General features: G+C 37.1%; 2 protein-coding genes and 1 pseudogene across 2 annotated transcripts; 1 reads left to right on the forward strand and 2 right to left on the reverse strand.

The window, feature by feature from the left end:
* The first annotated feature begins 9,556 nt into the window (after positions 1 to 9,556).
* LOC113070168 (leucine-rich repeat-containing protein 31-like) lies at positions 9,557 to 10,211 on the forward strand. Its single transcript, XM_026243386.1, has 2 exons — positions 9,557 to 9,719; positions 9,832 to 10,211. The coding sequence occupies exons 1-2, from the start codon at positions 9,560 to 9,562 to the stop codon at positions 10,179 to 10,181; spliced, it is 510 nt and encodes a 169-aa protein (XP_026099171.1). The 5' UTR covers positions 9,557 to 9,559; the 3' UTR covers positions 10,182 to 10,211.
* Positions 10,212 to 10,918: 707 nt separating this feature from the next.
* On the reverse strand, positions 10,919 to 13,651 carry LOC113070167 (leucine-rich repeat-containing protein 34-like). The gene is made up of 10 exons (XM_026243384.1): positions 13,545 to 13,651; positions 13,362 to 13,474; positions 13,137 to 13,201; positions 12,936 to 13,019; positions 12,689 to 12,817; positions 12,514 to 12,609; positions 12,253 to 12,407; positions 11,504 to 11,659; positions 11,269 to 11,395; positions 10,919 to 11,169 (listed from the first exon to the last, which is right to left on the reverse strand). Exons 1-10 carry the CDS (start codon positions 13,640 to 13,642, stop codon positions 10,942 to 10,944), a joined length of 1,251 nt encoding a protein of 416 aa, XP_026099169.1. The 5' UTR covers positions 13,643 to 13,651; the 3' UTR covers positions 10,919 to 10,941.
* A 442-nt stretch (positions 13,652 to 14,093) lies between these two features.
* Positions 14,094 to 17,324, reverse strand: LOC113070170 (myoneurin-like; annotated as a pseudogene).
* Positions 17,325 to 17,328: the final 4 nt, after the last annotated feature.

A 17,328-nucleotide genomic window follows, 5' to 3' on the forward strand; every position in this document is an offset into this window, starting at 1 on the left:
CTTTTATCCGAAGTGACTTACAGTTAAGAAATACAACAAGCAATGTATCATAAGATGGGAAGAGATACGTTTTCAGTTGTTTCTTTAAGACTGTGAGGGATTCGGCTATTCGGATGGAGTTAGGTAGGTCATTCCACCACAGGGTATGGTGAAAGAAAACGTACTTGAGACTGATTTTGTGCCTCTAGGATGGGACCGTCATCCAACGCTCATTTACCAACCAAAGACTTCTGAAAGCAGTGTGACATGGGCTCTCTTGGATTTATTGAAATCAAGACATGCTGCTGAATTCATCAATCAAAAAAAAGGAAAAAGATTAAGCTTGTTTAAGCTTGATGTTCTTCAGAGTACTAAGCCTTTGAGAGAAGGACATTACAATGAAAAGAGACAGATGAGAGAATGTGGATTACAAAGATCAACAAATGAGTCATTAGAAGTCAGAGAGACTCATTAATATGGATTATAACATTTCCCTTAGAATATACAGTCCTGTGAATGATAAAGAAGCGTATTCATTCTTAAAATGTCTATCTGAATGAAAGAAATATATATATACAAAATTTTGTTTGCAAAAGCCTATACAATCGATGAGAAAAGTCAGGACTGATAGTAATTAATAGCAGATGTTTAAAAAATAATGAGCAGATGTGATTCACCAGATTTACGCTTCAAAGATCCTCAGTGTTTTCATGAAAAATGCCGTTTCCATGTATTCACAACATCCGTTTTGATGCTGGACAGGGATCCCACGGAAGAAGATAATTAACACTGTCACTACTAAATCTACCCTCGGCTGTTGGAAAACACAAACATGAAGGCACGAGAAAAACAGTATATGACCTTCTGCCGGCTGAGAAAATGCCATATGTGATGAGCTGACAGATGCAAACCGTCTTAAAATCAGTTCCCTGGAGTTAAAGGCTAAAGTGGTTTTGATATATTTACTTCAGAGCTGACAAACAGCATGACATCACTTTGTGCTTTAAGAAAGAGAGTATCTACATTTTTATTCAATATTTGTTCAGTTTTAACTTCATTCTGGTAAATCTGAACATACTGTATGCTCATTTATATGTTAATTTCTTCTTCCCATACTCAAGCCCCCCCCCCCCCCCATAGTCTTTGAGGCTAAGATTGAAAAAGCTCTTGTTAGCTCACTTCACTCCTTGTACCTGTTCTAGTGTTTTTTTTTTTTTTTTTTTTAATTTGAGTTTGCTGAGAGTCCTTATAACATTCTTTAGGAATGATTTCCTGTATTAGACTAAACTGGTGTTTCTGACAGTGGTTAGAACAAAGTGTTCAATTCTGTGTACTTACACATTGCAAGGGTGTTTATACAAGGAAAATAAAAATACACATGGATACAGTGCGGTCAAAAACTCTGAGAGCAATAGTGTAATTTATTTTATTAGCATTTTTATTTATTATTATTATTTGCAGATTATAGAGTAATAGAAACTAGGAGGAATCTCTCTCTTTGTTAGCTAAGATGTGTGAGTTTCCCAATGCCTTGTGAAACACTCAATGAGGGACTGGATCACAGGGTCAACTGAACCACAGAGCATCAGCAACGGAGGCAAGGAAACAGCAACGCAGCTCCATCCCTCTGTATAGTGCATTCCTCAGGTGTAAAGCAATTAGAAAAAGGATACAGACAAGCGGGATGTATTTCTCACAGAAAGTAAATCAAATACTTCTTGGTTGTGCAAAATACGGTACACAAGGATGTACAAGGACACCGTGTGCTGACCCTGTGTTTGTTCGCCTTGTCTTTTCTGCAAGTGCATGGACATGTCTGTACAGTTCATTATGAAACAGTTCACAATACAGCTGATGCCCCTTGACCTTTCTATGTTGCAATGTCCTTTTACTCCCTTAAAGGAATAGTAAATCAAAACATTCTGCATCAGAAAATTCTGCATCATTTACTCATCCACATGTTGCTTGACTTGTGTAACTTATATAACTTTCTTTCTTCTGCAGAACATAAAAAATAAAGAAATAAAAGAATATATATATATATATATATATATATATATATATATATAAAAAATTTTCATCGTAAGTCAGTGGTAACCAAAATTATTTGGTTAGTAACATTCTAAAAAAAAATTACATATATGGATTTGGCAATCAAGGAACACATTTGAGCAGGTATTGCTTTCCTTGTTCTGTAATGAAAAAAAAAAAAAAAAAAAAAAAAAAAAAAAAAAAAAATATATATATATATATATATATATATATATATATATATATATATATAAACATTACATTATTTATTTTGATCTCTTTCTCCCTTTACAGTTTCCATGGTGCCCCTGAGAACTTTTGCAAACTTTGTGAGACTTCTTTTAACCAGAAATGAAATTCAAAAATAGATTTGGTTTGACCTTAAAAGTGCTGTAGGAGATTGTCAAATTCTGCCAGAGTTAGCCACCCCCATCAAATGTATATAATTGCATACCTTTCATCGCTTGTATCTTCATCATGTGTCTGGTTCGGACGCTCTGTGGGGCTGTCAGTGAGACACATTGATTCCTCAGGACACCAGTTTCTGTGGTACCTGTAAGGAGCTAGGGACATTTTATGTGTGGTGTTCCAAAAAGTCAATTTACAAAAAGTAAATGTATAAAAGTCTCAAGAGAAAAAGTGTCATTGCTATTTCTTAACAGGCACTATTTCCCCAATTGGCAACCTCTTAAAGCTTTCTGGAAGCTGAAAAATCTGCCTGATGGCTCAAGTAACTCACATTTACAAAACTTTACACACACTCATACCTCATAATTTAACCATAATCCTATCTTTGCCGTCCATGCTGTGAGTTTCTCTTTTCCCACCGATCAGAGCAGTAAAGCTGCAGCTTTCGGGGTTGTTTTGAATGGAGAGGAAGTCCTTGAAGGTGTAGCAGCTAAACTGTAGGTGAATCAGCAGGGTGAGCCAATAATTAGAGTTACTGTATGTGTAGAGTCCGGGAGGAGCGGAAAAAGGAAAACAGTGAGCTGGGACGATGCCGCAGTGCAAGCCCGAGGCAGGGAACACAGGATAGGGCAGGGCGTCTCTTAGGAGAGTTGTAGCTCCACAATTATTCCAGGTGCTGTGCTCTGAGTGGTTTTGTTGTTGTGATGCTCTGAGAGGAAGGGCATTGCTGCAGAGAGTATTCTCTCAGGTGTTAGAACCATTAAGGCAGCAGGAACTCATAGATGATATATGGTCTTGATGCACGGTCCAAGAAAGACAAGCAGCCTTTGTGTGACCTTCTCCCCTTGGAGATTCAGTGTTCGTGTTCTCTGTAGTTAACTTATCAACACATTGTCCTCTATAAAATGACTGTTGTTGCAGAACAAATCAGTGGTTTAATTGTTCTGGACTGCTCATTTGTGTTCGGGTAGAACAAAAGTGCAGCTTATCTCAGCTGGACGAGAATGAAAGGTTTTGCAGGTTAAATGGTTGAGATAATTTTACCCTATATTAAAATGTCTCATCTTTTTGGGCCCTAAATGTGGAAATTATAAGAGACCTGGTATATTATCTTGTGGGTGACTAATGGATCTGATGTATCTGTGCATGTGAGTGTGTGCCTGTACACCAGCCTTGAAATGGAAATTGGAAAAACAAATGCACTTTCACACTACCTCTGAATAACAGCTGTATGCTGTCCAAGCCACATTGTTCCTAAACTCATAATCACAGTGCAATAGAGATTATTTGTTGCACAGAGGGACTGAGGTTTTTTGTGATATTGCAAATTGTGATTTGCATGATACATCTAAAGGAACAATCGTGTCTGAACACACATTCACACTATAACTTCCTGTTAGATATCCCTTCACAGGATCCATGAGTTATCAGCCTAGCTTAGTATGACACTTCCGTATATGTTCATTGATCAGTAGATATTTCACTGCACTTATCATACAATTTATTTTCTTATTTTTTACATTTAAACATATTCAGGGCACTGTTCCGTGACAGTGTCCTGCTGTGCAATGTAACAAGCTAAACTTAATCTAAATCACTGTTATTATTTTTATATCACAAATTATTTAAAAAATTATAGTAAATATTTATATAATAATGAGGATATAGTAATTATAATATTAATTAAACATTTTGCCATATATATATATATATATTCTCATTCATATATATATATAAAGACCTAGAATATTAAAAGGGGGGGGGGGTGAAATGCTAATTTTCACTCAATCTCCTGTTAATCTTGAGTACCTATAGAGTAGTACTGCATCCTTCATATCTCCAAAAAGTCTTTAGTTTTATTATATTTATAAGAGAAAAATAGTCTGTGCTGATTTTTTTCGGAAAAACACGAGCCGCTGGAGGACCCTTTTTCGTTGGGATTGCATCATCCTTAAGAAATAAACGATACACAAATCGTCGTCAAACTGGGCCTTGTTTGTAAAACAAGCATCTTCGAAATGCAGGGGAACAAACACAAACACTTGCACAACTCCGTCGATGCTCTTTAAAAATAAACTCCGTCCACTGGTCCGTTAATGTTTTTTTTGGTAATCTGTGCAAGGTTGTCTTGCCCTCGCAACCAAAAACACACTTCTTTTGTGACATTTCGCTATCGCTCTGATCAGTGAATGTCTGTGCTCTCAGTGCTCTGCTATACGGGAGCGCACGCTCTTCTGGGAGAAGTGCCCTTAGGATCCATATAAGGAAATTCCGCTCCATCTAACGTCACACAGACCCATACTCGAAAAAAAAAAACTTTCCGAAACTTGTGACAAACCAGAAGTAAAAAAAATACTCTGGAACAAAAATACTCCTTCAAACGTACAAATTAATTTTTGAAACTTTGTCCATGTTTAGCATGGGAATCCAACTCTTTAACAGTGTAAAAAACTCAGTATGCATGAAATAGCATTTCACCACCCCTTTAAGCTTGATTGCAAGGTTGCTTATATGTTTTGCATAAATTGTCTATGCATACATTTTAGATGTCATTTGTCAACTACCCATTAAAACTGTATTTCTAAACATCTGCACCAGTCTATTTTAATAAATAAATGTGTCATTATTCTGTATTATGTAGATGCTCTACTTTGCACTAATATACACAATGTAGAAAAGGGAGAGTAATTCACTCTGTGGTAATGTCCTAAATAAAGGCACTGATTTAACAGCCTTTGATGAATGAGTTTGCAGACCTCACATAAGATTAGAAATATTTAGTGAGAGAGTTTCTTGATGGTCTGTGATTGTCTTTGATGGGGGAAAATAACCTAGAAAGAGGTGTCAAGCAGCTTTATAAAGGAATGTTGATTCTTGTGCCTTCTGGTTCAGATCATATTGCACGCTTATGCCATGTTCCTTGGAGACATGCTCTTAAATTCACAGCTGACTTTCTCCTCTCTGTTCAGACTCCCGCGGCACCCTAATAATCACTTACCCTTAACAAAATATATCACAACATAGCATAACACTAAAATTGCTTTCCTGAGGATTCCAGTGAATGCTATTACAGGGAAATTCAGAACAGTTGTCCCAGTTATGAGGCCTATTACTTAATTTGCTTAAGCCTGATTTATTCAATTACATGCTTGCATAAGTTAAATTGGAATTTTAGAAGTGAAGGAACCCTCTAATGCAAAGTTATGACGTGAAAAAAGAAGGGGAAAAATGTTGAATCTCAAATACATTTAAATAAAAAAATAAAATATTGTTCTTTTTAAATGTTATTTTTTTATCATGTGTGGGATTTCCTTTCCAGAACATTCCAGTTCATAGTAATCCTTACTTGCTTGGCACTAAGTCGATGTAATTTGGTACATAATAGTTATTACCTTCCATAAAACATCAGTATTTGAAATCTTTCCTGGGTGGTCTTGCATGTTCCATGTTTAAAACCTTTTTTGACTGCCTGGTCTTAAAGCATCTGACATTCTACTCCTCTTTAAAAATCAGTCACAAACTATTTTAATATGATTATTAGTTCCATAATGATTGTTTTGGAAATTGTTTTGGATTTCTATGTAATTCAGAAATGATTGCAACTGGCGACATCTCGAAAACTGCTTGACTAAGCCATTAAAAATGATATTGGGTCATGTCTTTCCCAATGAAAGAAAGTGATGGCCCAGACTGCTTCAGACAAGCTGTCACACTAGACTGCATGCAAGCTGTCCAAGAAGCAGGAATCTGTAATATTATGGGGCGCATAAGGTTAGATTGCTCAAGATTGCCAAGACTAAGATTAACCCTAAACTGAAAACATGTAAATACAAAGGCACAAACACTATGATTTGCAACTGGCTAAAAAAAAAAACATCAAATAAAGCACCATGTGTGAGTATCAGTGTGTGCCTAGCAGATGCAAAGCTTAAATCTGTTCAGAGTGGATATGAAATGGTGCATGAATTTTCCTAATTGGATCTTCCCTGGATTCCTACGGCAGAAGACAGCCAGCTAATACAACTCTGCTGAGGTACTCAACTGAAATTTAGCAGCATGTAGCTGATAAATTGCGTAATACTCTTAGCCCCATCTCAATTTTAAATGCATATTAAACCCTGCATTTTCTATTTGATTATGTGGATTACAAAAGAGAATATAGTCAAGTTATTCATTTATTTTTTATTAGGATAAAACACTATAGATAAATGTTTATCATATGTCTTAAAACAAGTCCTTATCTGTTCATAAAATACAAATATACTCTCAATCAGGCTTCAGGGAACACCAACCCTATTTATTTATTTATTTATTTATTTAAAAATGGTTTATAAAATACAAATAAGCATTTGAAGATTTAAACTCCAATACAAATGATTCTTTAACGGATGTGGAATGTCTGTTTGTCCAATGCAAAAGAAAATGGGGATCAAACTTTTAAATACCAATATACCACATACAGTAAATGTGGGATAAAGATAATAATCATGTGGTCTAGCTAGTTTTCTGAACTGATTCAGTTTGTCTGGGTGAAAATAAATTTCTTGCAATTGCAGTCTCTCATTTTTTTTTTTTTTTTTTTTTTTTTTTGTCTGATAGAAAGATATCAGATGAAATGACTGGTGACTTAGATGTTCCTTTTGGAGACAGCATAAGTAATGATGAGAAAACTACTTTTTTTGTTGTTTAGAAAATGACTGATCATTTCGCTGGATAAGACCTTTATTCCTCTGCTGGGATCATTTAGAGCCCTTTGAAGCTGTATTGAAATGGCAATTGGGACCTTCAGCCCATTGGCCACCATTCAAGTCCATTATATGGAGAAAAATCCTGGAACGTTTTCCTCAAAAAACTTAATTTCTTCTTGACTGAAGACATAAAGACATGAGCATCTTTGATGACATGGAGGTGAGTAAATTATCAGGACTTTCTTTTATTCTGGTAGTGAACTAATCATTTAAATCCCAAAATCTTAATTGGATGTTTAAATTGTAATATTTAAAAAAAGGAACCAGTACTTTAGAAATAAAAAAATATATATTAAGAAGAGCTGCAAAATTACCTTTTGTAGATATACTAAATGTCTTCATATGCACAAGTACATGGAAAAATATGCTGTTAAATAGTGGCATACTGTTGCTGGTCGACATCTCACATAATGCATTGCAAAAAACAGTTACAGTTATATGAAAAAAAAATAATTTTACTGTTAAATTTCCATGTAAATTTACAGGATTAGAGCACTATACGGTGTCTAATTCATTATCTTACATTTCAGAAGAGTGCTTGGCTGTTGCCCTTGTAAACTTTATATTCCCTTTGGTTAGTGATGGGTCGTTTTTGAATGATTAATTAATTTTGAACGAATCTTTAATGTGACTCGGGAAGAATGAGTCATCTCGGTGAGTGAAAAAATATGCAAAATTTTATAGGTTCAATACTGGAATTAGTCTATGGGGCTTATGGGACAGTCACTTGATGAAGGAATGACTCAAACCCGAAGACTCTTGAAATGAACTAAGCAATTCTTTTTCTTCCTGGAAGTGCATGAGGAGCTCACCAGGTCGTGGATGGCACCTTTTACTGGCAGAAACCGGCCTGCTGGCTTCTCCTCCCTCTCCACCTTCGACGGTGGTGCAGCAAAGGGGTATTCAGCTTGCAGGGAAGATGTTTCTGCCTTACACGCTATGGCGTTACTTCAGGTGCACCAGGCCAAGGCACTGAAGAACCTGGACGAGGGTGGTCATGATCCGGCAATTCTGAAAGAGCTCTGAACCACCGCTGACCACGCGCTCGGAATGACAAAGGTCACCGTGAGTTCTCTGGGTCATGTGATGTCCGGCTCTTGTTCCTCTTAGAGAGCAGGGGGGTTCGCATTCTCAACTATCTCAATGATTGGCTTATACTAGCACACTCTTGGAATCAGTTGTGTGAGAACAGGGACCTGGTGCTCCGGCACCTAAGGCTGTTGGGACTTCGGGTCAACTGGGAAAAGAGCAGATTCTCCCCAACGCAGAGGATCTCTTTTCTCGGTTTCGGAGTTGGATTCGGTCGAATAGACAGCACGCCTCACAGAGGAATGTGCACGGTCAGTGCTGACCTGCTTGAATTTGTTCAAGGGCAGGACAGCGGTGCCAATGAAAGCTCCTGGGGCATATGGCAGCTGCAGCGGCACTTACACCACTAGGGTTATTGCATATGAGGCCCGTGGTGGGCCTGGCAGAACAACACTCACCGGGTCTAAGTTACACCACCCTTTCACCAAGCCTTCATCCTGTGGTCAGATCTTACATTTCTCTGGGCAGGATTACACCTGGAATGGATCTCCAGGCATGCTGTGGTTTATAGGGATGCTTCGACCATCGGCTGGGGTGCCACATACAATGGGCACTCCATGTCGGGGGTATGGATAGGCTCCTGTTTGCACTGGTATATCAATTGCCTAGAGTTGTTAGTAGTCCACCTTGCCTTTAACCATCTCAAAGGGCGCTTATGAGACAAGCACGTGCTGGTTGGAATGGACAACACAGTGACCATTGTGTACATCAACCGCAAAATGGTCTTTGCTCCCGTTGGATTGTCGCAACTCGCCCGCCACCTCCACTCTTTCCAGAAATTAATTTACGCTGGATTAACATCTGTTGATTTAAAAGTAGTTTATAAGGAATGTCTGTGAAGAGCTTCCGTCTAAAGTGAGATTGCTCATTTTGAAAGATAATCACGCTGTCCAATTTAATATGTCTGTCTTTAATAAATCTGTATACACTTGTTTAACTGACTTTTAACATGTAGTTCAGTTGTGAGGACGGTCATGGTTCAAAAGAGACATTCACAGGCAAGAATAATCAAGAATCTGGAAGGTCTGAACATGGTTTATCTTATCTAACCTCATTAATAAATGACTTTTGGACTGGCTGCTCTTCAATTAGAACCACATTCAGTGGTTCTGCAATGTTAATTACAGATTCGCTCTTTCGGTGATGCTAAGATACTGCCTGTTCTTTCCTGCATCCTTGGTAACTATTCAGAGCACCTTTGGTATGAATACAGCATATATATATATATAATATTTTTTATTTTTTTTTTTATGGAGAGATTTAAAATAAAGTGTGTGTTTCTGGGTTTCCTCAAAGGTACTGCAATGCAGATGCTAAAACAGCTTGAAAGTTTTAACTTGTCATGGAACAAGTGTGTGGGGGAAAATCTGAAGCAATTTCTGGAGCCTTTGTCACCTGATTGCAAACTACAGGAACTCAGACTGAGCAGCTGTAATTTAACCACTGAAGATGTGCTACAGCTAGGTCAGTTCTGGTCAAAGGATGCTCAGTTAATTACATTAATGCTGGAATACATGACACCAGTACTTTAAACATCCATCTGATGACACTTTTGCAAACTGTTGTAATCTTGCAGAATCCGCTTGCCAGCGTGGAGTTCTGTCCCATCTAAAACAGCTGGATTTGTCTTATAATGGCAGTGTTGGGGATGGTGGTTGGATGGCTCTTTTTGGAAAGGCTGCTGCTCTAAAGGGACTGGAGGAGCTGGATGTCAGCCTGCGACCTTCTGCGTCTCTCTCTGTTTCTCCCTGGCTGCCCGCCTTGTTGGAGGCCCTTCCGCATCTCTCGTCCCTCACCCATCTGTCTCTGCAGCACTGGGCTCTGAGTTCAGCTGAGAGAGAGAAGCTGGAAAAAATACTTTGCAAGAAGAATGTCATTCTGGAGTGTGACAAGCTGGCCACGGCCAGGCCGAAGGCAGCAGGTTAATGAGAAGCATTTCATCCACTTCGAAAGTTACTGAAGCTTCAAAGATGTTACTGACAATGTGTTGATTGAAAAGCATTCAACAAATACGTACTTTCCTTTGACCCATTTTCTTTTTTTAAACATGTTTTTATTTTATTTTATATCACACAACTGATCATAAAAAAAGAAGATGTTTTATTATCAATTTTTATTATCAAAAGTTACTTAGATCTGCATGAAGATTCATACATTTTCATTTGTTGGTTGAATATAGCTTCAAGTGTTGATTGTTTGCACTACAGTAGAGATTATTCTTGTTGGACAAGTATTTGGATTTACACTTTATTTTATTCATTTGCTTCTTTTACATAAAACATTTACATAAAACAAAAAGAGTGTTTTTGACTGAACTTGCTAAATCAAAATCTCTCTGACTTTTATCTGTCCCGTCAAAACTGTGAAAACAATTTGCATGTGACACCCAATACAGCGAAGACTAAGTGTCAGAGCAAATCGTTTACATAAATGACGTGTTTTTTGCAGACATCATGGCAGCCTGTGACATTTCCAAACACTGGACACATGGACATAAAGGCTGTAATCAAAAACACTAACTTTGTGAGTAATTATAATAAATACAAATGTAACCAACTGTGCTGTGGATTATTTTGCTTGCAAGCAACTGAAATATTTCAACAACAAAAAGTCCCATTAAATCAAGTTAAGTCTAAATGTGTCTTACACTGAAGCAGCAAAACACACTTTTGGACAAAACCGATAATCATGAATGTGAGTCTGGATAAATCTGCAGAGACAATGAATCTGATGCCATCAGGGCCAGAGCTGAATTACTTGAGTCTCCATCTCCCCCATTAATGGATGTCAAATAGTAATGCCTGTGTAAACCATGAGATGTTTCTGCTAAAAAAACATGACCATCCACCTCATAGGGAGAAACATCTGTGTGCTCCTCCAACAGTCGCCCGCTGCTTATCAGCTGAGAGAAAGCCTGATTAAACATGCAGAGAGAACATCAAGACATCTGAATGAACTTTTGTACACTAGTTGAATGCAATATTTGATAATTTAGAGATTTGTGGAATATTACAATGCAAACTGGCTCCTCAAGTTTGTTCCCCCAGATGTACATGTGTGTGAGACAGGAATCCACTTTCATTGCCTCGTTGAAGGACATAAGACCTTTCTTTCCAATGTTGTTGCTGGTAACAGACAATCTAGGAGGCAAAGACAATGGGATAAATTGGACAAGAGAAATAGTTTCAAATATAAACTTGAGATTTTAGACAGATAATAGCATTGTTTTATAAATTATGTACACTAACGCTTTGAGTTTGCTGTGTGGCAGCTTGATAGCTTCACTTAGATATACCGCACCGTCATCTTCAATGCGATTGGAAGAAAGATCTAGAATCTCCAAAGAGGGATTTTGTTTCAAAACCTCTGATAAGAATTTGGCTCCATCCCGTGTAATTCTGTTACTGTTAAAAAAATTAAAAAAATACAGAAATGATCATTTCTCTATCTTATCGTCATATTGCTTATTAATGAATTGAACAAATTTCATAACTGATTAACTTTACACAGTTATTGAACTGAACTAAATCAAGACTCAACACAATCACCCAGTTTAAGCTGAATAATGAAACTGGTCTTTGTAGAGCTGCTTTGCAGCAGAAATTGAATTTGTCTCATATCTGATGCGGTTTGGATCTGTTATTTTCCTGTTTATTACTGTGAAGCTGCTTTGAAACAATCTGTACTGTATACAGTGCTTTATAAATGAAGGTGACTCGAGTATTTCCTGAGAAGCACAAAAGAACTGTCATGTCTGAGTTGCTCTGTGCCAAATAATGATAGTGGAAACCCAGCCGTGGTCCCCTTCCACTTTCATTGTATGAAAAACAGCTACGATATTACTATAAAAACTCCCTTTGCTTTCCACAGAAGAAAGTAGGTCATACAGATTTCACAAGACATGAGGGTGAGTAAACAATAAAAGAATTGTAATTTTTTTGTGTGAACCTTCCCTTTAGGATCATGAATTATGAGAGTTATGTGAGTGGGTGTATACCAGCGAAGATCCAAGTAGCGTAGAGAGACATTTAACTTCAGTGCTTCACACAGTCTCTCCACACCAGTATCAGTCATGTCATGCTTTGCCATGTGCAGCTCCCTCAGTGTCTTATTCACCACCAGCATCTGTGCCATGTGGACTGTTGTTTCCTCCTATCATTTAAGTTAAATGTACTTTTAACCATTAAAAAGACCAAAATAAACCAAATAAATTATTAATAAAGTGGGTATATCAAAAACAACTTTCCTGAAAACAAACCTGAAGACTGAAAAGAAGAGGTCTGCTAATATTTATAGCACGGATTCTTCGGTTGTTCTTAAGGACGATAGCAAATGCTATTACACTTTGTGTAGCCTATTAAATAAACACAATACTTTCATTCAAATGTAAACTACCTTTATTTTGTGGTTACATTCCTGTTCAAGAAACTTACCAGATCACAGTCGGAGACATCTATTTCTTCTAAAGAAGCGTTGACCTGCAACATAGCAGCCAGTTGCAAGGCACCATTGTTTCCAATCTTATTTCCCGTCATTCTGAGCGTCTTCAAACTTATATTTTTCTGTAAAATTAACAAAGTACATGCTAAAATCATGATAGATACTGGCATTCACTTAAAAAATTATGATGTACGATTTAAAATTTAACATTAATTATAAATGTGAATGAGTCACACTTACATGAAGACTTTTTGCTATCACCTCTGCACCATCTGCCTCAATGTTATTACACATCAGATCAAGAGACTGAAGGGACTCACTCTCCTGTTGAAATTACAATATTCCTTTAAAGTCTCATTTTTAACATTTTTAGTTAGCTTAAAGATATAAACGTAATAAAGCTCCCGAATGAGTCTTTAGGAACATTCTGTCATACAGTACCTGAATGAGGTGTGCAATATAAACAGCTCCTTTATCCGTGATATTGTTGTATCGAAGATCTAAACCTGCAATGGAGTTTTATTATTTTCAGTTCATTATAAAATCACATTTTAAAGTAACAGTTACTTGATGCTGAAATAGGCAACAATGAACTTGTAAATATGTGCAGTGGTTTATGATTTGCGTGGCCTAAAAGTGTTCAGGGTAGGACGAGTTAATATTTACCCTTTATAGCCGAATTTCCCACAAATATTTTTGACAAGATCAGCATATCTTCAGCTGTCAATCTATCTCCGTGCTTCAGTTGATCATTACCAGTTAGTTTGAGTGAGCCATCACTGAATGAAACAAAACAACATTAATTCAAAGTAATTCATACGTTATACATGATATACCTTCCAAACCGACCTATTAATGTTGTTTTCCAAGGCTTCCCAAACACATGTATTTGGAGGCTGCTGAACTTCAGCGCAGAGAGATAAATATCGTTTCTTTAAGTCCTCCATGTTTCACGCACGAAGTTGCTATGGTAACAGAGAACGTTTGAAGTCGTTTGAAGTTGCAACTCTGCGCGATGACGACATCTTCAGACGGAAGAGAGGAAAAACACTCACCTTTTGCAGAGAGGGCCTTGAAAGAAGCACTGCACCTATAATAACAATAATAATAATAAAAAAACGAGCCACTTGTCAAATGTATTCATTTATATATATATATATATATATATATATATATATAAAAAAGAAATGGGACTGTTTCTGAATTCGAATTCACAAATACTGTTTGGTAATGATGACATCCAGGACAGAAACCTTCCCCTAGTTGAAGAATCACTTGAATATAAAAACTACTACAAGTGATATTCATGGGTACTGAGGAAAATATGCCTGTGGTCTCCACCAGATTCATTTTATGTAAGCATTACTCAAAAATATATATCAAAAACAACAACAAATATTCAGACGGGAGATGATTTATTATAAAAGTTGGCCAGATTGTTAGAGGATTCAAATGAATTCACATCATATATGAAACTGCTCAGAGAGTGGGTCATATAACATCATAGATATATACATGTCATACTTCTAAAAGACAAACGCATAGTTCAAAATACCAGTGAACCAAAATGCATTTTAAGCACAGCTTTATATTACAGCTAAACCTAAGGTTGGCCTTCCCTTCATTTCAGAAAATACTTTATGCTTTTAATGATCCAGATTCTGCTCTGAAAGTGACATTTAACTAAGAAAAAAAAGAAAAAACAAGAGGAGAAGCCCCACACATTCACTCAACAGCTTTGTTAAGCTTTTGCTAAGAGTACAAAAGCTTAGAAAGGATGTTTGTGAGACATGTCTTCACTTAATAGAGAAAATACACTTAAAATGGAAGTAAAAGCTGGTGTTTTAATCGATGGTTTGAACGATGACAATCTGCGTGTGCTCCATCTCAGCGTTTCCGGGGATTTCGTACTGTTCCACTACATAGCTCACTTGCTCGCCAGATTCTCCGTGTTGGATGAGAACCGGTGCTTCGGACGAATCAGCGTGCTGGAAGATCATGGAGGGCTCTGTGCAGTCTGCATGCTGTATGATCATCTGAGGCTCTGCTGACTGCTGGATAATAAGTGAGGTTTCCGGGGACAAAATTGGCAATGGGGACTCCATCTGAATTTCATGGTCTTGGGAATCGACGAGGGCGGAGCGCACGCGTGCAATCAAGCCCTGGTGGTCAATGGGGATGTTGAGAGGACACTGCGTCGGGTCGGTTTCCAAAGGAGCCTGCTCTTGGTTTGGAAGAGCTGTAAAGAATGTTTTAAATAGATATTTTAGATAAACGGATAGAATGGATATAAATATACAAATGATGGAACGTTTTTGCTGCTTAATATTTTGTGTGTAAACGGTGTTGAATTGTTTTTTTCAAGCTTCTTTAATAAACAGAAAGTTTAAAAGAACAGCATTTATTTGAAACCGAAATGTCTTGTAACAGTAACTGAACTGCTGAATAAGTAATTCTTTCTTAATCCAAACATTTGAATCGTGACGTATCAAGGTTTCCAAAAAATATTAAGCAGCACAACTGCTTAGAGTTCACTGATAATAAGACTTAATTTTTGAGCAGCAAATCAGCATATTAAAATGAGTTATGATGCTGAAAATTCAGCTGTCAACACAGGAATAAATTCTATTTGAAAATATTTTTAGATACAATGCTGTTCTTTTAAATTGGAATTATATTTCACAATATTATTGTTTTGGTTAAATGAATTCAGCCTAGGTAAGCCTAAGAGATTTCTTTCCTTTAAATAAAAAATGTATAAAAAATTTCATTCCAAACTGGAATTGTTAGAATATAACACACCGTTATGCTCCAAAACGCTGTGCTTCTTCAAACTATACATGTCTGAAAACATGTCCCCACACAGGAAACACCTCACTTTTCTTGATCCTACAGGTAAAATGACAGAGAAACACGTATTTGGACATATTCTTGCAAGGTTCCCATTTAGAAAATGGATCATTTGCTTCAATTTAGTAACTAAAATGTACCATTGTGGATGTCCATATGTTTTCGAAGTTCACCAGCGGTTAAGCAAGGTTTTCCGCAATCCAAGCATATATATGGGGTCACACCTAAAATAGAAGGCAAAAAAAATTATTATTCATATGCATTAGTATGTAAGCAAATCGCTTCAGAAAATATTGAAAGCTGTAATGCGTGCATTACAAACCCACCGGTGTGTTTCCTGCTGTGAGCGATGAGAGAGCTGGACACAGCGAATGCCATGCCGCAGGTGTCGCAGATGTACGGTTTCTCCCCTGTGTGTCGCCGTTTGTGGTACATCAGAGTACTGGCCTGTGTGAAGCGCTTCCCACATTCTCCACATTCATACGGCTTCTCACCACTGTGCTTCCTGAGAGCAAACGGCAATTAATGCAGAGTTAATGGAAATGTAGATTTTTTTTATAATTCATTATTGATATTTAATTTTAATTATTTTAATGGGAGATTAACAAATATCACGTTTTTATGACCGGTACTAAACTCATTATTTTTATGTTTAGGTGCCCAAAAATGGATATGGAGAACCAGTATTTAACTAAGCAATTTACACATTAATAATAGTGATGATAATAATAAACATAATCCACATTAAAAAAATAAATCATAGACTAAAACAAAACATAAATATTTTCCAATAATTATTGCCATCAACATCATCATCAATGGTATTACTACTAATAAAATTTAATCCAATATTAAAGAACCAATTGGTTGATATGTAGAACCAAGTGTGAACTCATAATAATGATAATGATAATATAAAAAAACTGATAGCCATTTAAGTGTGACTATCTCTAGAGAATCAAAGGCTTTGTGGCAGCAATTTTATAATTTTATCACTTAAGTTAAATTGGAACTATGCTCATGAATTGCACTGCACATACCTTATGTGAATTTCAGATTGCTCGATGTGGCAAAAGCTTGCTTCGCAGAATCACATTTTATGCGGCTTTCCTTCTCCGTGATGCATTCGGCAATGATAGACCAGTTGACATTTCTGAGCAAAGCGTGCCTCGCAAGACGTACAACTGAAGGGCTTCTCTCCTGAAAACAAATACTACATGGAATCACTTCACATAAACCCAGCAGCAAAGTTATAAGTTTAGATTTCAAATAAATGCTGCTATTTCAAAACTCCATTCAACAAAGAATCCACAAAAATATTAAGCAGCACAATGGCTTTCACAACAGTAGTGTGATTAACAAACATTATGCACATCCACATTTTCGTCATCAAAACAATGAAATGAAAGACTCTTTTATTCAAGTGAATAAGTGTATCTTCTACACATGAGTCGTACCTGTGTGAATGCGCATGTGGGTCTTCAGCTGGTTGCCCTGTCTGAAGGAGCGAGTACAGAGCTGGCACTGATAGGGTTTGAGGCCCTTGTGTATGCGCATGTGTCTGCGCAAGCTGCTCATCTCGGAGAAGAAGTTCCCGCAGACATTACAAATAGGCCTTTGTTTGTCCTGCAAGGGCTTCGCTTCCTCTTCTCCGCCCCAGTCCTCATTATCATCCTCAAGTTCTTCATCCTCTTCTTCCTCATCACTAGCTTGGCTTTCTTTTAGCTTTCTACTCAAGCTTCTCTTTCTGTTGCTGGTGCGGACCTTCTTTGCAGGATTTGAA

The sequence above is a fragment of the Carassius auratus genome, unplaced genomic scaffold (genome assembly GCF_003368295.1).
Source record: "Carassius auratus strain Wakin unplaced genomic scaffold, ASM336829v1 scaf_tig00003219, whole genome shotgun sequence".
Classification (NCBI taxonomy): Eukaryota; Metazoa; Chordata; class Actinopteri; order Cypriniformes; family Cyprinidae; genus Carassius; species Carassius auratus.